Source organism: Sarcophilus harrisii, chromosome 1, assembly GCF_902635505.1.
Source record: "Sarcophilus harrisii chromosome 1, mSarHar1.11, whole genome shotgun sequence".
NCBI classification, from domain to species: domain Eukaryota; kingdom Metazoa; phylum Chordata; class Mammalia; order Dasyuromorphia; family Dasyuridae; genus Sarcophilus; species Sarcophilus harrisii.
The window spans coordinates 643,477,424-643,498,299 of record NC_045426.1 but is presented as its reverse complement, the minus strand read 5'-3'; the positions used below and the strand labels follow the sequence as shown (position 1 = coordinate 643,498,299).

The 20,876-nt window shown below is 37.9% G+C and overlaps 1 protein-coding gene across 5 annotated transcripts in view; it reads left to right on the top strand.

Annotated features, from left to right (window-relative positions):
- The window catches only part of SPATC1 (spermatogenesis and centriole associated 1), a 101,864-nt gene that overhangs the window by 67,537 nt on the left and 13,451 nt on the right, over window positions 1–20,876 (top strand). The window contains exons 2-5 of one of the 5 annotated variants that reach the window (XM_031947403.1): window positions 10,730–10,876; window positions 11,399–11,548; window positions 11,786–12,385; window positions 12,840–12,979. In XM_031947403.1, coding sequence (XP_031803263.1) covers window positions 10,730–10,876; window positions 11,399–11,548; window positions 11,786–12,385; window positions 12,840–12,979 — 1,037 coding nt within the window. Of the gene's footprint in view, window positions 1–10,729; window positions 11,549–11,785; window positions 12,386–12,839; window positions 12,980–20,876 lie in introns of all 5 variants that reach the window. The other 4 variants (XM_031947402.1, XM_031947400.1, XM_031947399.1 and 1 more) reach the window with 4 other exon arrangements.

Genomic DNA, 20,876 nt, shown 5'->3' with positions numbered 1-20,876 from the left:
GTACAAAGTGCTAACAGGCATCAGGCTTACCTTTATATTGCAATTATACAGAGTGTTGAGCCTTTTTCAAGGCCTTTGGGGGGGAGGCAAAGCCAAGATGGCAGAGTAAAGGCAGAGTCTATCCAAACTCTTCCTCAAATCCTTCCAAATATCTCTAAATAATGACTTTAAACAAATTTTAGAGCATCAGAACCCACAAAAAGATCTCGTGAAACAGTTTTCCAGCCAAAGACAAATAACAAAGTCAGCAGGAAAGGTTTGTTGCATCAAGATGGGAGAACAGTGCAATCCTGGCACAGATCATGCCAGCACAACCCCAGAAAACCAGGAGCAAACAATTTTAAAAAATAGATTCTAACCATAGAAAGTCACTATGTTGACAAGGAAGATCAAAACACACATTCAGAAGAAGATAACAAAAGTCAAAGCTTTTACATCCAAAGCCTCAAAGAAAAATAAGAATTGGTCTCAGGACACATAAGAGCTCAAAAGGGATTTTGAAAATCAAGTAAAAGAGTTAGAGGAAAAACTGGGAAGAGAAATAAGATGATGCAAAAGAAAGTACAAAAAATCTAATGAGGAGAAGAATGCCTTAAAAAGCAAAATTGGTCAAATGGAAAAAGAGACACAAAAGCTCACTAATGAAAATAATTTCCTAAAAATTAGAATTGAGCAAATGGAAACTAATGACTATGAGAAATCAATAAACAATAAAACAAAACCAAAAGAATGAAAAAATAGAACACAGTGTGAAATATCTCTTTGGAAAAACAACTGACCTAGAAAATAGATCCAGGAGAAATAATTTTAAAATTATTGATCTATATAAAAGCCATGATCACAAAAAGAGCCTAGATATCATCTTTACAGAAATTATCACAATAAACTTTACTGATATTCTTGAACCAGAAGATAAAATAGAAATTGAAAGAAACCACTGATCACCTCCTGAAAGAGATTCCCAAGGTGAAAACTCCCAGGAATATTACAATCAAATTCCAGAACTCTCAGGTAAAGGAGAAAATATTGCAGTCATCCAGAAAGAAATGATTCAAGTATAATGGAACTAGTAAGAATAACACAAAATTTAGCAACTTCTACATTAAAGGATTACAGGGCTTGGAGTATGATATTCAGGAGAGCAAAGGAAATTGAATTACAACCAAAAATCATCTACCCAGCAAAACTGAGTATAAACCTTCAGGAGAAAATGTAAACATTTAATGAAATAGAGGACTTTCAAGCATTGGTGCTGAAAAAAACAGAGCTGAATAGAAAATTTGAGTTTCAAATACAGGTTCAAGAAAAGCATAAGGGGGTTATCAGGAAAGGAAAATCATAAGGAATTTAATAACGTTAATCTATTTCCACATGGGTTGTTAGAGTATATATAGAGAGAGGGCATAAGTATGGGTTGAATATGAACTTAAAAAATTAAATTAATGGATGAGAGAGGAATGTACTGGGTGAAAAGGAAATGAAGAGGTAAATCATCTCAGATAAAAAAAGGGGGAAGGGGAAGCTTTTACAGTGAAGAAGAAAGAAGGGGAAATAAGGAAACCTTACTCATATCAGAATTGGCTCAAAATGGAAATAACATACACACTCAATATGGATATAGAAATTTATCTTGACCTTTAGGAAAGTAAGAGCAGAAGGGACTAAGAGAAGAGATGAAGGTAATAGAAGGGAAGGACTTAATAGGGAAGAGGGTGATCAGAAGCAAACCACTTTTGAGGAGGGACAAAGTGAAAGGAGAGAAACAAAAAAATAGAGGGAAATACAGTTAGCATCATTTCTCAAACATATAAGGAAATGAATTAAATTTTTAAAAAATAAGAGCCATTCCTCAGTTGATAAGTGATCAAAAGATATGAAGTTTTCAGATGAAATAATCAAATTATTTCTAGCCACATGAAAAAAAATGCTCTAACTCACTCTTGAATGAAAAAATGCAAATTAAAAAAATTCTAAGGTATTACCTCATTTCTTTTAGATTAGCTAATGGGCCAGGGCAGGAAAATGTTAGAGAAAAAGTGTGGAAAATGAGACATTATTGTATGTTGGTGGAATTGAGGATAGATTCAACCATTCTGTAGAGCAATTTGGAACTATGCCCAAAGGGCTATAAAACCATGCAAATCCTTTGACCTTACAAAATTATTACAAGGCATGAATCCCAAAAAAGATTTTTTTTAAAAGGAAAAGGATCTATGTGTACAAAAATATTTATAGCAGCTCTTTTCTCAGGGCAAAGAAATTGAAGGGATGTTCATCAACTGGGAAATGGCTGAATAAATTGTGGTGTGCGATTATGATGGAATACTATTGCTCTATGGGAAACAATGAGCAGGATGCTCTCAGAAAAACCTGGAAAGTCCTCCACTCATGAAAAAATGAAATAAATGTACTGCATACAAACTAATAGCAATATTTTGGGATAATCAGTTGTGAATGGCCTGCTATGTTTAACAATTCAGTGATCCAGGACTGCTTTGAAGGACTTGTATTGTTGTTGCTGTTTTGTTAGGCAACTGAGATTAAGTGATTTCCCCAGAATCACAGAGCTGGTAAGTGTTAAATGTCTAAGGTTGGATTTGGACTCAAATCCTGTTTGACTTTAGGGCTAGTGCTTTCTACCATCTTGCTGCCCCCTTTGAAGGACTTATGATGAAAAAATGTTACCCATACTGAGAGAAAGAACTAGCTGTGTTTGAATACAGATTGAATTTTTTTAACTTGAGGGATTTTGCGGGAGGCAGGGAAGGAAATTTTGGTATTTTTTTTTTCACAAAATGACTTTCATGAAAATGTTTTGTATAATTTACATGTGCCTTCTTAATGGGAGAGGGTAGGAAGAAAGGAGGGAGAAAATCTGGAACTCAAAAGGATTTTTTTTTGTTTTGTTTTGGTTTTTTACCTTTTTGGGGAAGTAATGGGGGGGGCAGGGGTCTTTAGGGGCAAGGCAACTTATATCATCTGCCACAAAATTTCAGACCAACTAGGCAGAAGTTCTTAACCTTTGGCAGTCTAATGAAGTCTATAAGCCCCTTCTCCAAAGGGTCCATAATGTTTCCAACTACATAAAATATGTAGAGCTACAAAGGAAACCAGTTGTATTGAAAATAATTATCAAAAATTTTTTTAAAACAAATTAACTAACCCTATATTAAAAACTGCTGCCTTAAGAATTAAGGTAAAAATAGTAATCAGGTTATACAAATGAGGTAAAGAGAAAGAATAGACAAAGAGGCATTGGAGCAGGTAGGAAGACTCATAATCCAGAAAATCTATGCACATGGGGAATGGATTCAATAGACAACACTACATATATACCATGAAGGGTATAGCACCCTCCAAAATCTATAAAGAAATAAGGGGGAGGAATGGGCAGATGGGGAAGCAAAGGGTGAGGGAATAAGACAAAGGAGGGATCCTTGGGTGAGGGAAGTCAAATAATAGCAAGGCAAGTTATAGAGCAGAATTTAATTAAAGAGGCAACAGGGGTAGGAAAGCCGTGTGTGTGTGTGTGTGTGTGTGTGTGTGTGTGTGTGTGGTGTGTATATGTATGTATGTATATATCTATAGATAGATAGATATACATAAATATATCTTTTCTTAACTGTAGCTTACTTGGGAGTGGAGAGGAGGTGAAAAGGGGGGGAAAGAATAACATAAATAAGCTTTGCAGCAGAGAACCAAAGAACAATTTACAAGGAAGTAAAGAAAAAATGGGTATTCATGAATATAATTTCTTCCACTAATATATATACTTTCTAGAGCTGGTAATTTGTTGTTACATATTTTAACTCCTCCCTGATGTTCTGCTGGGCACATGACCAATGTTCTCTTTTGTTTTGCTTTATTTTGTTTTGTATTTCTTTTCTGTTTTTCTGTTTTTGTTACTCTGGTTTTTCAAATAAAATAAATTTTAAAAAACAAACTGCTGTATTAGAGCATGCAGACTGATCACTGTCCTCCCAGGAGGATCTTTCTTATTTTGCTCCTATTTTGAGCCAAGAGTTTAGCCTTGAGGTGTCCTTGCTGAAGAACTCCAGACTTCATTCTCTCCTCCTCTTAGATATGCTTGGGCACCCTGGGACTCTTTGGCTGAAGCCTTATGAAAATGTAAGATCTGGAAGGCTTCCAAGTGATGCACACGTCATACCCCTGTTCCTCTGCTTAGACACACACACACACCCTTTGTGTCTACAGGCTTCTGGGTGTCCTTTTTTTGCTAACCAAGGCTACATGAAGATACTAAATGTAAACTTTTTTATTTTTTAATCATTATTTTGTCTGGAGCACCTTTATTTTATTATTCTGGATTATATTGTGAGAATCAGGGTGTTTGAATCCTTTCTATTCAAGCTTTTTGACTAGAAGTTCACTTTTTTTTCCAATTGTTTCTCTTATCCTAATTTTGTTGTGAATTTTATTTTATTACTTTTGATACTAGAAACATGATTTTCCTCTCATTTTAATGCTTTGATTTTTTTAAGCAATTATAATAGTATTAACAATTCAATGATTTTTCCTTTTAATTTTGTTAATCTTCTATTTTGATATCTCATTGAATTTTTGTTGGGGTGGTGGTTGTTGGTTTTCTAGATTTTACATGTCCAGTTCATTGATCTGTTCTAAATAGAGCCTCCATTCTAGGTGTCATCCAGAATGCTAGTAGCTGGCATCCCCTTTCTATTTAACCACTTGATATCAATGAGTTTTACAAATGGCAATTTGTACAAATATCTACCCCAAAGTTTAGAGGTACCATCTTCCCTATACCACTTCAGTCTTTGGTGAGAGACTGCTCAGACTCAATGCACTTTTTGCATAGCATTGATGCTACCAAGTTTACATTCAAACGCCACATTGTTACTGGATGCAACCTGTTTCAGTTACCACAGTTACAAGTCTGTATGTTGCAGGTCGCTCCTACTGGTTGGGACATCATGGGGAGTTACCTGCAAAATCTAAAATGTCTTGACATGGTCTTGACGAAATTTTCCTAAATCTCTAAGGGAATTGCCTAATCTTAGAGAATCTTAGAGAAATAATGTGTTCTTTGTAGAAAGGGACACTTAGAAAATTTTGCGAGAACCTGTTTGGATGGGCATATGTTCTGACGCAAATATAGAAGAGTTTTTACTCAGGACATTTTCTCAACTGAGGATGAAAAGATGACTCTCAATTGACCTCACCTTCCTAATCATTGTATGGGAGAGCTTCAGGGATTGTGTTTTCCTAAAGCAAACATAATGGTGAGTCTCACTAACAAAGACTGTATAAAATTATACCATTTAGTTATTTTGAGATTCTTTCCTTAGGGTACTGGGGTAGCAAATGAAATGACAATATTTATGTCTCTTTAGCAATCCCATATTTGGATTATGAATATATGAATAGTGCATTCGACACACACATCCCAGCCAATTTGCCAAAAAATGGCAGGTTTTTCATATAGAAGAAGAGTGTTATAAGAACTTATTATTGAGCTAGTTTTTATAAGTGCCATTGATGCAGTTCCCCATTTGGAGAGACTGGAACAAGAAGCTTGTTTGGGAAAATTCATGAAAAAATGTGATGGAAATGATTTGGAGAGACTGTATATAGAGGTCCTATGATTTGTTCTAACCTATTAATCTCATGGTGAGGTAATATCTTCAAAAAGACATTAACTGAGCAGTGCCTTTGGCACTCTCTTCTTTCTTGATTAGATCTCTTCTCTTCATATGACTTCTTCCAGTGATGGTGCCCATTGAAATAAAAGGAGGAATCTTTGAGCCTCTCACTCTGAAACTAACATGTGGCTCGGTAATTGTGGACCACTCTATTAGCATTGGCTCATCTTAGGTTAAAATGGTTGGAGACTACAACTTTGTGTTTCAGAAGATCAGAAGAGTAGCCAGCTGGGAATCTAGTACATGCTGGGTTTGGCAGCCAATCCATCATTAATAATCCAAGGCAAGAGAAGATCAAAGTTGCCATCAGGACTCAATCCAATAGTAGTTTAGAGCAGTTTCATACTGCAGTGATGGCACATTTGGTTACAAACTTGCTAGGTTCAAATGTTAAATTGGATTACATTAATTCTGAACCTACTCTCCCCAATTATCCAATGGATAAGGATTATTTATTTAACACTATTCAAAGTGTTCACTTTCTAAGCAGAGTCAAAACCATAAGGTGATGCTATAAGTCTTAAAATAGTATGGGAATCTGTAAGAAAAAGGGATTTACCAGAATATCAAAAGACTATTCCAACACCAACCTCTTGTTCAGTTTCCTTCTGAGGAAATAAGGGTTAATGATGGGCTATTTAAATAGCCCACACAGTTTAAATATGTGCATTTGTTTCTTGTTTGTTTGTAACTTAACTAGGTATATGTAGATTCTTTTGTATCTGTTTCACTTTCTATGTAATAAAACAAAAGGCTATCTGGAACCCAATATACATTTAGTGCCTTAAACTAAAGAAGCTTGGGACTCCATTACCTACAACTGGGGAAATATAGACTCAAGCTATAGCATAAGTATAATAGATTCTGATGTGGATAATATAGATACCAGATGATGGTAGGCACCAAAAACTGGGATTCAATCATGCATAGAAATCACAATGGCCATTCTCTTTGGCAAAAAGTAGATTTATTTACTGGAATAGGGCACAGACAAAATAAAGGGATAGAGTAGACACCAGGAATGATAAATTTGAAAAAGTGGGAGAATATATAAAAACAAATTCCTCAGTGGAACTCACAATTACCCAGGAGAAAGGGAAAACTCCATGAGGTTGGAGCATGCTCTTAGCTGGCAGGCTAACTCCTGAAAGGGACTTAGCACTTTAAAAGAGTTAGTTAGCTGGAAGGAAGAAAAATGGAGGTAGGAAGCATAGTGAAGTTGGGAAAGATATTACATGGCATGGGAGAGGGTAAAGGAGAAAGACAGCATAAGGCAGACTGACCCAAAGGAAGGTAGCGGCAGGGGCAGCCAGGTGGCACAGTGGATAGAGCAGCAGCCCTGAAGTCAGAAGGACCTGAGTTCAAATCTAGTCTCACACACTTAATATTTCCTAGCTGTGTAACTCTGGGCAAGTCACTTAACCCCAATTGCCTGGGGGCAGGGAGGGGAAGAAAAGAGGAAGGGAGCAGCAAAGCCATAGGTCATAAATAGATAGAGTTTTCCCTATTAAACCTACTAGTTGGCCATGGCAAGCTGCTACTCTCCTCTGGGTCAGTCCACCACAGCATTCTACCTTGTGGTGTCTTTTCCCTCCCTGAAAACTGTTGAAGTTCAGAAGAGTTGGAGGGTCACAGGCCATTGTCACAAGGTGTCTCAAAAGAATCTGCAGGCTTGAAACCATCTCCATAAGTTCCAAAAAGGATTTAGCAAGGAACCAAAAGAAAGAAAATAGATTTAAAGGATAAAGTTAAATCAGAGCTTTATGTTACTTATTTGCTATTTTTATGGCTTTACAGGTAGGTTTGAGGGGTGGTCTATTCACTATTGTCTCAAGAACTTGGTTATCACTGACTCAACAGATTATCTAATAGGGAATAATGTTTGTAAGACTAATCTAAAGCCAAAAGATTTTAGAATCCTTGACAATAGCACTCTAAGATCAGATGGCCTCAGAATCACTAATATATCTTCTCTAAAGTTTAAGGGAAGAAATATTATTATATTCCTAGGCCAGAAAACTTTTGCAATCATTGACAGAGATTGTTAGAACAATAGCACTCTAAGATTGGGGGAGGAGAGGGGAGAGAAGGGAAAGGGATGGGACCTCAGGATCACTGATTCTAAAGCCAAAAGACTTTACAATCATTGACAGATTGTTAGAACAAAACACTCTAAGGTCAGGGGACCTCCTCACTGATATGTTTCCCCTAGAATCTGTACTCCATCAATACCACGTGATACTTCTCTTAACTGCACTATCCTTTCCAGACTCACTTCTCTTCCTTACAGCTAACTCTTTTAGGATGTAATCCACCAGCTAAGAGCATGCCCCAACCTCATGAGGTATTCCCTTTCTTTTTGTGAGTTCCACCAATGAATTTATAAAAGCCCTTTCCTTGCTAACTATATGCTCTCTAACAAATCCAGTGCCTTTGTTGTCTGGTTAATAATTATTTCAACTAGGCCCTGGAGTCTAATGGGCATCTGTACCTCCAACTCCTATCTGGGGTCATCTATCACCCTATTTGTGTCCCCAGTAATTAGAGTAGGTCACCTTTCACAAATAAAAATATCAGCAACAACAAAAATACTAAAAGAAACAAATAGATATATGCATCTAGCAACAGATAGATGACTAGGCCAAATACTTACTGTAATGCCGGAGAAACTAAGGCAAGATAGAGATTAGAAAGTTTTTAATTTTATTGGAAAGGGAGAGACTTACTGGGACCAAATGGATCCATGGTTTGGTCCCAGGGCTGAATGAGACTATCGTCTCCAAGAATCCAGCAAACAATGTTAAGTTCTCAATGACATATATATATATATATATATATATATATATATATATATATACATACATATATGTGTGTGTGTGTGTGTGTGTGGTTTAGCTATAGGGGTAGACCGAGGCAGGGGCAGAGTCAGAGCACTGAGAGCAGGAAGAACTCAGGACTGTCAATCCAGTTCTGACAGGGTAGGGGGAGGCATTCTGATAAATTGGGATTACAGAATGGGGAGAGGCACAGAACATTCTAATGATGTCTAAGATAGATCTTTCTCCTTATCTGGATCATCATGATTAGGAGGGAGGAGTGGTTTTGCAGCATTGACCAGAACAATTGGGAACTGAGGCAGAACAATTCAGGGAAACTGAGGCAAGACAATTTAGGAAAACTGAGTCAGGACAATTGGGGAAACTGAGTCAGGACAATAAAAAAGAACTGTGGCACAACATTACATATTTAGGATATCTCACACAAGTTCAGAATCAGAATTCCAATTTAAATACACATAGCTTCAAAATTTAAAGTGGCAGAAAACTGCCCTTTCAACTCGGTCCTCAGGGCTTTAAGAAATTGGTTGGACTTAAGGAAGCTGGGGGAAGAGGGTTGGACCCAAGCTACAGGTCTGTGGCCCAATTACTAGCCCATCTTCCATGCCAGAAGTGCCAGGGAAGGGTGACATGTCAAAGAAGTTGGGGCATCCTAGAAGAACTTAGGCCAGTCAGGGACAACAGCCTAGCCAAGATAGATTCCACAAACCTGAAAAGCTTTGAATATTCTAGAGATGGCAGTTTATTTTTTTTTTTTCTTCTGCAGGTTTTTTTTTTTTCTGTTTCAAGTTCTGGCCCTCAGAAGGCTTTTAATCATGTAAATTAGGCCTACTTAAAAATACAGTAAACTAACTCAACTTCTTATAACAGTGCCAAGCAACTTAAAACTTAGACTTAAAAATCTCAGAATCTGCTAAACTATTTTAACAGTTCTGTAACTTTATTTTTGCAGACCCAAATTGGCCAGTTCTAGGTCCTCAGAAATGTCAGGTTTTTTCCTTTTTGTGTAGCAGTAAAAACTTTCCCTATTTCAGAACTACTCCTTCCTCTCTCTAGCTAAAAGCTATTTGCATAAATCCAATTATGTACAAAACAAGCACTTTTAAAATTCCAAACAGTCACACTTTTCTCTTTGTAATTCAGCTGATTGAGGAAAACACAGAAAACAAACAGGTTTACACACACAAACACAAACTGCTTTTCTAAATTCTAAATTCTTGGCCAGTTCTCTGCCCCACTTGGGGAGTGGAAGCAAGGAGAGGAATTCTGGAAGCCTTAGGAACTAGGCTGTATGGAAAGCTCCTTTGAATTACACCCAACCCTTAGGGGAATTACACTGTTTAATCTCCATACATTTTTATACTTCATTCTAATTCTTCCTAAAGAGCTCTCTTCCAGAGATACCAGACAGATTTAGAGCCAGCTACTCTTTCCTAAGGTTTATAGTATCTTATTCTCTTGTAGAGTCTCTACCCCATAGCTCACCATAATTCATAATGTTGAGGTCTAGATTTGGGGTACCTAAATGAAATTAGGGTTTAGTTGATGTCTAGTAGCAGGTTTGGGGTACAGGGAGTCAAAATAGAGCTCCCCTGCAACCCCCTTGGATTCGGCACAAGGATATGGGGTAAATGAGTAGTAGCAGTGCGAGTCCCCAATAAAGGCATTTATCAGCCCAAAAGCTAGGTTGATAAAAGAGGCTTATTATGGGGTTTGGAAGTAAGGAGATAGGTGAAGGTAGAGATAAAGAGGGTACCGGACAGAGGGTCCAGTGGACAGAGGGTCCTGACATGGCTAGCATGTTTGGAATCTCTGTAAAGAGGAGGCCCCAGCGTGTCCCTTTTCTAATGGGAGACTTAGCTTGAGGGGCTTTTGGGTGTAGTCCCAAAGTTGGCTCAGATCCGGGTGGGGCTGGGACAGACCCGGATCTTCTATTGGAATACAAAGGGACCAGGATTTGTGAGTTAAAGGGTAATTATAATAACTAGGGGGGGTTGGGAGTCACAAAGAAAGGAATCTTTCCCACATCAATAACAAATAGCTCTGCTCTTAGAGAGTATAGTTGAGATAATCAAGGATTGAGGATGAAGTTTGGCTAATTTCTCCATTCTAGTTTAAATAGGAAGCAACCTCTGGAATTTCATCACAGATTCCTGTCCCTATCCACAGATCTGAAATCTCACTAGCTTCTTTTTTGTTTCTCCCCAGGTACCTGTCCACCCGCAGGCCCAGTATCAACAAATGACCCTGGACTAGATGAGTTAGGACTCTTATCCTCATTGGTTGACATTCTGAATTACTCCCAGTCCAGCTCTTCGACCAGCCCAGCAACCAGTCCTATCTCGAGCCCTATAGGTGGTTCTTTGCCCTACCCTCAAAATAATACAATACCTGGCTCTGTGGCTGTTCTTCCAAACAATCCACTGCTTAACTTTTTAGCTGGCAACCTGAATAATCCACTGGCCAGTTCCATACCTGCATCTCCAAATGCCTTACTGGCAAATCCTTTGCAGAGCTCTAGGGCTTGCCCTTTGACCAACCCAGTGATGGGCTCTGGAACTGTTTCTACAGCTACTGGTACCTCTGGCAACCCACTGACAGTGCCTCCCTCTGGCCCACTAACAGTCATTCCTATGACTGGAGCCACAAATAACCCTCCTACAGGTTCCCATCCCCCAGTAACCTCTACAGGCAGTTCTCTCCAGGACTGTTCGACTGGGCCAATGTCTGTCCCTCCAATAAGCCCACTGTCGAGCTCATTGTCAAGCCCTCTATGTGGGCCGATGGCCGTCCCTCCAATAAGCCCACTGTCGAACTCATTGTCAAACCCTCTATGTGCTGTCTCTCCAGTTACTTCAATGTCAAACACATTAACAGGCGCTCTAAATGACCCTCAAGACAATTTGTTGCCCAAGCCTAGGGCCAACCACACGCTACTAAATGATCCCAGTCGGCCCCACTCCCCTTTGGATACAGGATGTCACAGCCCTACAGCCTCAGCTGCTACCTCTACCACGGGCCCCAAAGGTAACAGGTGTGTGGGGGGAGTGCCAGGGAAGAGTCATAAGGTCGTTGGGGGAGGGGAGGATAGGAGCTAGAAAACAAAAAGTCATGGGGATGGCTTGTCTTAGCACTGAAGTAACCTCCCTTGTTTTCTGATTCCACCTTATTCCTTGCCTTAATCATAATCACTATTCTGACACTTCCCTAAATCCCACCTTACTTTAATATTCTGCCTTACCTTGCCTTCTCTGTGCTTACCAGTCATAATTTCCACTGATGGCAACAAAATAACAATGGGCTGGGAACCATCTCCGGATGTGAAGCCTTACAACATGGCAATTGTGGGTCAGCCAATCCAGACTTCCACACCCACCATAACTGTTGGAACCCCCGTTGCAACTTTCTATAGATGCCCAGAAGCCTCAACACAGGGCAGTCCCTCTATTGCTGCCATGTCTTCTCTTTTGACCAGTGTCCCTCTACCTGGTACAATTCCCATATCTGCCCCTCCAGTTCCTGTTGCTACCACTAGTTCCCAACCTGTAGTCACTGCCACCTCTCTTCACCAAAGTGCTCCCACATCTTCCCCCTCAACTCTTAATGCAGCTATTTGCCAAGACACCTCCAATAATTCCCAGCGCAATATTCTACAGCCTACCCCTCGTAGTGCCCTCGCTGCACATGCTACCCTTTCTCTTCCACATCCCTACCCTTCTCCACCACCACGTTCTTGCACCTCCTCTTCCTCTGCCAATAATGCCCGAGGGGCCCGTTCCTCAGAACCTCCAAACAAGAATCTCCTGGAGATGGAGAGGAAGATGGCCCATCGGAAGACCTTAAAAGTCAACGAAACTCCCAGAGGTCAGTTCCACCTCTACTGCTCATTTCCAAAGTGCTTTTCTCTCTCTCTCTCTCTCTCTCTCTCTCTCTCTCTCTCTCTCTTTCTCTTTCTCTCTCTCTCTCTCTCTCTCTCTCTGTTCTATGTTTGTTTTCATGTGTGTCTCTGTCTTTCTCTACCTCTGTCTTCTTTCTCTTCTCTCTCTTTCTCTGTATCTCTCTCTCTCTCATATAGATATGTATATTTTCCATGAAACATTTCTTTTCCCCCAATGCCTTCAGAAAACCCCTTTTGTATTTTTTAATTAAACTTTTTAGATCTCCCTGTTAATCATCAACCCCACCATTACCACCATTATTCCCTTATCCTCCCCAACTCTCACTCTGTTTTGTCAGCTTCCCTCCTCTTCTGCTAACACACTCTCTCCTTCTCTTGACAGTCTTCTTCTTCTGACATGGTCCTCTTGCTTTTCCTCAGACCCTAAGCAGCTGACATGGGAGCGTCTGGTTGGGGAGATTGCCTTCCAACTTGACCGACGAATACTCTCCAATATCTTTCCTGAGAGAGTACGCCTCTATGGCTTCACCGTCTCCAACATCCCTGAGAAAATTATTCAGGTCTGACCACAACTTCAGTCCTTGATTTCTGACTACCCCCTCTCCCCTTCCCACAAATTTCACCAGCTCCTACATCTCAGGCCTTAGCTCCCTAACTTCTACCCCTAAACTCTCACTAGATGGTAAAAACTCCTGGGACATACCCTGTACTACAGACTGTCAGCCAGCATAATCCCATTGTTGGTTATAGACTAAATGTTTGTAGTACAAATGAGTTATAAAATTTCAGTCACAGTCTAGGTAACAAGCAGTTCAACACTATGGACAAGATGAAGATAGTGATCAGACAAGATGGGAAGAATCATAATACTTATCCCAAGACAGTCTCCAGGGTAGCAAGAGGAGGTGGGATCAAAGGCTTAAGGAAATGCAGAACTCTTCACTGAATCCACGAGAATTCAATAGTAATAATAGTTGTTTTAAGTGTACCTGTTGCTACCTTCTCAAATGAAATGTTTAGATATGGTGCTCAATCCCATACTCCTTTTCATTTGTTTCTGACAAGACTTGTTTTCAGTATCCTCTTCAAGGGCTTCTGTCTTGAGAAGAAAGTTGGGAATATGAGCTAAAGAGGCTGGGTCTGAAACACCCTATCACCTTCTCATCATAACACTGGGAAAGTATATTGGAGCCCTAATTTCAGTAACTTTGATACCCCTTAGATTATTTTGGTCCCAGATTAGCTTTTATTTTCCACTTTTATTTCAAAGATTGGTATATCTCTCAATATCTTTTGTAATCACACTTAGTTTGTTGAAAGGAAAACAGCATATTTGTAAATTAAAAAGAGCATTCTCTCTTCTCTGACCCATTGTAGATTAAGTTCATTGCCAATTGGCTCCCTGCCATTTTGTTTCTGAAGTATATTCACAGACATTGCAAAGTTACCAGTTTTCCTTTCTTAGATAAGATAGAGGAACAAAGAAGAAATTACAGTGTTGTCACAGAAGAGCTATTCTTATCTTCACATTATGTTCTCATCAACAATGTAACTTTCTTGACTCTCTTATTTCAACATTTATCTACTGTTATTTTTCTAGCTCAGCTATCAAATGTTATTTTAAAAAATCAGGTTCTGGCACTCATCTTCCCTCCTTCTGAGGGAAGAAGGGATTATCTGCATCTTCTACCATTTTGCCCATCAACTCTGACATTAGGTTATTTGATAAGGAAAAAAATTGAAATAAGAATAATTTTTTTACAATAAGAAATCCTTTTCTCTCAGAATCCCTTAATTGCCATTTTCTTCACAAATGAATATTACTCATGGCATTAACTTCACAAGTCTTCCATCCCAACTTAAAATAGAAAATATCAATTTTTTATTTAAACACCTTTCTGAAGGTCTGTGGATAAAGTCTTAAGTAGTATCAAAAGAAACTTTCAAATATATATGTTTCTATAACCATGTAACTTCCATAACTATATCTGTAATGTGGAAAGAACACTTTTCACTATTTAACCACTTTGCACAAAATAATAGAATTTCAGAATTGGAAACAGTCTTTACCTAAATAGGAATCTCCTTTAACTTCAACAAGTAGCAACCAACATCCACCACAGTGATCAGAATCCCAAACAATCATAGATGATCACTTGTACTTTTGAATGTCTAATTGATAAGTTATTTTTCCTTATATCGTCTAAATATGCTCCACTACAACTTCTACTCCTGTTCTAAATTCTACCCTCTAAAACTGAGTAGAATAAACCTAATTTCTCTTCTATATGCCAGTTCTTCAAGTAATTTGATGACTACCAATTTGGATCCTCCTTAACTTTTTTTTCCCTCGAAACTAATCATCTTCAGTTTCTTCCAATGATGCTCTTAAGACATAGTCTCCTGTCTTCTTACCATCCTGGTCACTCTTATGTGGATAAGCTCTTATTTATCCATAATTTTTATAAAATACGGCACTTATGACTAAACACTATATTCCAGATGTGGTCTAACCAAGGCAGAGTGCAATTATACTTTCAGCTCCCTTGTTCTGAATATTCTACTTCTACCAATCTGAGCTAAGATTGTATTAACTTTCTTGATTGCCATATTAAGCTTTTTGGCTCATATTGAGTTTGTAATTTACTAAAACCTCCATAACTTTTATCACATAAACTTTCAAGACATGTATCCTCTGTCCTGCATTTGTTCAGTTTATCCTTGAACCCTTCTATAAAATTTTCCATTGATCTCTATAAAATTTCACTTACTTAGATGCAGTCCATTCTTTTAAATTGTTAAGTTCTTTTTATTTACTATCATCTAAACTGTTAGCTTTCCCTTCCATCTTCATGTCTCTGACATATTTAAAAAGCATGGCATTTATGACTTTACTCAAATCATAGATTGTTTGGATGGGATCAAAATAGAGACTCTTTGGACAGACCAAAATTGAGATTCTTTGGGCTAGACCAAAATCAAGATCATTTGGCACTTTACTGGAGATCTCTGTACAGGTTGATACAGATCCATTAATAACTCTTTGGGTCCAGTCATTCAGCCAGTTCCAAATTCATGTGATTATACTAGAATTCAAACTGTATCTCTCCATCTTTTCCACAGGGATATAAGGTATAGTCAGATGGTTTTTAAAATCCATATATTTTGTCTATAGAATCTCTCTGAACTGCCAGTCTAGCAAATCTGTCAAAAAAGAAAATAAGATTAATTTTACTTTTCTTTTTTGGCTGAGGCAATTAGGGTTAAGTGACTTGCCCAGGATCACATAGGCAGGAAGTATTAAGTGTCTGAGACCAGATTTGAACTCAGGTCCTCCTGACTTCAGGGCTGGTGCTCTATCCACTACACCAACTAGCTGCCCCTGGACAGATACCACATTATTAATGAAGTTCATGGCTAGTTCATACGTTTTAACTATACAACATCCCTAATGGAGAAAAACAGACTACTTATAGAGATAAAAACTCACTTCCCTGGAGAGGAAGAAATGACGCCAGGTGGAGAGAGTCATGGAAGGATTCCTGGACCAAGCCAACGATATAGACCAAGCCAGGAGCTGGAACTTAAGGAGCTTTGTCATAAAACTATGATAAAAGGAGTAAACCTGGATCTTCCTCTTCAGTAATACTGTGATTCATGTGGAATTGAAAGCTCCAGAAGAGGAGAATTGACACTCTAATGACCCCAGTTTCATCCTGCTTACTAGGGACTTCTACCTAGTGTAGTGCATTGTAAGTCTAGAGGACTGTATAGTTCCTTGAAAAAAGGTAGAGTTAAGTCAGGTATATGGTATAGTGGATAGAGCACCAGTCCTGGAGTCATGAAGACCTGAATTCAAATACTCAATACTAACTAGTTATGTAACCCTGAGCAAGTCACTAAATCCCAGTTGCCTCTGAGGAGGTGGAAGAAAAAGAAAAAGGTAGGGCTTACCTTAGAGAAGGATTCTTGCCCTCTTAGGCAACTTCAAGTTCTTTCACCTTGCAAAGGGAAAATGGAGGATCACAAGACAGTAGTATAAGTACTATAGTACCCCGGTAAGATGAAATGCCCACTGGAAAAGGAATGAAAATTGTTTTGACTATTTGTGGATCATTTATTTTCTTTTGTCAGATTTGACAAAACTTTGACATCCTCCAGCTCAATGATATCTTTAAACCAAAAGTTAACACAGCATTCCATATGAGATCTGATGAGAGCAGAGTTGACAAGGATTCTCACTTACCCATTCCAGGAAATTATGCTTCTCCTAAGGTAATCCAAGATTGCATTAGACATTTTGGCTGCCATCACATTGAGTCACTGTGACTCACTGAGTTTGGGACTCAAATCCCAAGATCTTTTTCAGAACAATCACTATTTCTCCCATTTTGAATCTGAGAAATTGTATTTTGTGGCCAAGTGTTAAGATTTTACATTTATCCTTGTTAAATTCCATATCAATAAATTCAGTTCAATGTTCTAACCTAACAAGTTCCTTTTGGAAGATGACAATGTATTTGTCTATCCTTCCTGAACTTATGTCATCTTCAAATCTGAGAAGGCCATCTTTACATCCAAGTCACTGAGAAATTTCTTATTTTAAATTCTTATTGATATTTCTTGTTTTTAACATCATCTTCATTTACAAATATATTTTGTTTTCTGTCCCTATGTAGTAAGTCATGCCTTGTAACAAAAAAAGAAAAAAGCAGCACAGCCAAACTAGCCAATCCATTGAGACTAAAAGCATATGCCATATTATATACCCAGAAGCTTCCATCTTTGCAAAGGTAGAAAGGAAGATTTTTCAATATCTTTTTTTAGTACCAAACTCAGTTATGATCATTTGTTGTCATTGCTATGGTTATTCCAAACATTGTATATACTGCTTTTCTGGTTTGGTTTGTTTCATTGTACATCGGTTCAAACACTTTTCTGGCTTCAAATTTATTGTTTTTTATAACAAGGTTATATACAATTATATTCAAATCGATAAAATTGTAAACAGCCCAAAGTCAACCATAGATCCCTAGGGAACACCACTGGAGACTTGCCACGCTAACAATAAAACATTAACAACCACTCTTTTAAGTCCAGCTGGGGCATGACTTGGTCAGAGTTGTTGCAGAAAATATTTTTGTCAGTTGTGTAAAGCATATATTGGAGAAGGGAGGCAAAGGTGTCAGACAAGTTAGGAGGCTGGACTAAACTAGAGTAGTGACCATAAAATTTAGTGAAGGAACTAGATATAAGAAATGTTGCAGAGACAGATTTGAAAAGACTTGGAAATGGATGGAGGAGTCAGAGAGGAAAGAAGCAGAGATGGCTCCTAGGTTATAGACTTGAGTAATTTGAAGGACCATATCACCCTCCACAGAGATTGTAAAGTTTACACTAGTTTATTGAAGAAAAGATAATGATACCTTTATTGATCATCCAGCTCCTACTATATTACCTTTCCTCCCAAATTTGTATATATTCCATTTATACTTACATATGTATATCATATATATGAATATATTTAGCATCTTTTAATAGGCCATAAATTTGAGAGCAAAGATGATTTTATCTTTATCCTTGTATTTCCAGTATCTGTTACACAGTAGGTGCTTAATAAATGTTTATTATTTGATATATTGAATTCAATTTTGAACTTCTTGAGCTTAAGATTCTGATATGAAATCCCCTTCAAGAGATCCAGAAGATAATTAAAAATGTAGAATTAAAGTTAAGGAGAGAAGTTAGGGATAGACTTGACAGAAGGTTTGGAACAACTGCAACAAGGAGTATAATAGAAAGTCATTTGCATCATTCTACAATTGAATTTAGATAATATAATTTTCTTTTGTGGTACAGTTTTGAAGATTTCACAATTTTGAGAGTAATAATAGAGAAGGGGTGACCCAACATTAATTGCTGGCACAGAACAAAGGAAAGAATAGCAAAGAATCCAAGGATGAAGGGCAGTGTTTTGTTAACTGGTTAACCATAGGATTAAGATTGAAGGCAGAAAATATAGGTACTGGACTGGGAGATGAGAGAAGTATGGAGTGACTAGAAGTCCCTGAGAAAACAAAAACTATGTTTAGGAGCAGGACAAAGGGAGATAATTAAAGTCAGCTAAGTAGTGGACAGAATATTGGACCTGAAGTCAGTAAGACTTGCCTCAAATACTAGTTATGGGCAAATCACTTACTCAGTGTTTGCTTCAGTTTCCTCATATATAAAATGAGGATAATAGCATCTACCCCCTAAGGTTGTTGTAAAGATTGAGATAATATTTGTAAACTTTGCAAACCTTAAAGTAAGGATAGAGTGCAGGGTCAGGATTCAGGAAGTCTCAGATATTCACTAGCTATGTAACCCTGTGACCTCTGCTTGCCTCAGTTTCTTCAAGTGTAAAATGGGGACAACAACCCTATTTACCTTACAGAGTTGTTATGAGGATCAAAAGAGATAATATTCGTAAAGTACTTAGCATAGCGCCTGGCACATAGCAGTTGCTAAATTAATCTTTATCCCTCTCTCTTCATTCCACCACAAGGGTGTATTTTTTTCAGTAACAATAATTAGCTTCATGTATGGTGTTTTCAAGGAGGACTAGCATCTCTGGTGTGAGGTTTTGCTGAGCCCTTTTCAAGGCTGCTATCTACCCTTTGGTGGCCATCTGCCTTCTTGGTGTCAGAATTTGGTATGCACTTCTCACCTGTAACTCCAAGAAGCTATGTCATACACAGTGACCACAACCCAGTAAAACTGTCTCAGGAAATTAGGCTAACCCATGTTGAAGATAACCAGTAGACCTCAAATCCATATGTGAGTTAGGTGGATGTCCACTTCAAGAATGTGAAAATCTGTCCTAGAAGAATGAGCAGATGAGAACAATTTGTTTCATTGACCATGAAAGTGGCTAAAGCAGTCAATATGGAGTGCTTAGATCTTGGTCAGACAATGAAGACACCAAGGAGATCCACTACATTTCACACATCGCTAGTCATCTTGACTTTTATCTTATCTCTGAACCTCAATGACTCTGGAAGAGAGAAGGAAGTGGTGACTTTGTATAACTCGCCAGTCATCTTGACTTTTGTCTTGTCTCTGAACCTCAGTGACTCTGGAAGAGAGAAGGAGGCTAATGATTTTGTACAACTCTGCCTCTCTTAAATTCGTGAGCAAATCAAGATATCATCCTGTGATATCATTGGTGGTCTTCAAAAAATGAAAGATGGACTATTATTCATTATTATTATCAGAAAAGGGAATGTCAAGTTTAGGATCATGGACATAGAAAATTTGGGGAGGTGGTAAGCTCTACAATATAATTACCTCCTATACCAAGTGGCAGAATCAGAATGGAGATGTAAACTATAGGCAGAAAAGAAGCTAATTCACTTGGGGAAGAGTCAGGATATCCAAAGAGACATCTACTTGAACACTGAACCCCTTAGGATTTAGGATTTTAGAAAGACTCATTTTCTTGAGTTCAAATCTTATTAAATACTTACTGGCTATGTGACCCTGGGCAAGTCCCATCATTCTGTTTGCCTCATTTTCTTCATTTGTAAAAGGACCTGGAGAAGGAAATGGCAAACATTCCAATATCTTTGCCAAGATGCCCAAATGTGGTCATAAAGAATCAAACATGACTAATAAAAATAGAATATGAGATGAATGGCATTGATGGCTAGAAAGGTTTTGTAGTAAAGGAGACTAACAATTCTTAGTAATTCACAGCAAGAACATCCACTAAACACATTCCTATAACTTTTGGAGTTATTTTTGTTTCTTCAGAAAACATGATATTCTGTGATTTGTAGTTCTATAGCATTACTAAGAGAATAATGTATTAACAAGATTTAGACACTTTTGTGGAAATGAGTTCTTTGAAATCATTGAAATTACTATGAGATTTCTTATCCAATATGATTTCTCCCGCTTATTCAAATCTGAGGGTAGAAACTATCTAAGAAATAAATAGGTACATAGATAGACAGACAGAAATGGATACAGAATATATAGATAGTTGCATAGATACATAATGGATACATAGACACATATATACATACACACATACATAGGTACATAAATAGACAGATGGATAAACTATTTGTCCATTCAGCTACTTGTTACAGTCTGGTGTGACACTCTATATCAATCGCTTTGACATTCTGGATTTCACTGAGTAGGCTTCGTAGTAATCTAGAATTTAAAATAATTAGCAATAATAACTTTCATTTATATAATTCTTTGTCAACTGTGAATAGAAATATTTGGATAACCTTACTGTGAAATGGGAATCTTTTTTTGTTTTAACTTGTACAAGTCATTTTCCATGCTACTGGAAAATATCTTAAGTGAACATATCTCCTTACTTTATAGATGACGGTGTCAATACTCAGTGGTTTATAGGATAACGTTATCTCTCTACTTAAATTTATCGTAGAGTCTTATATA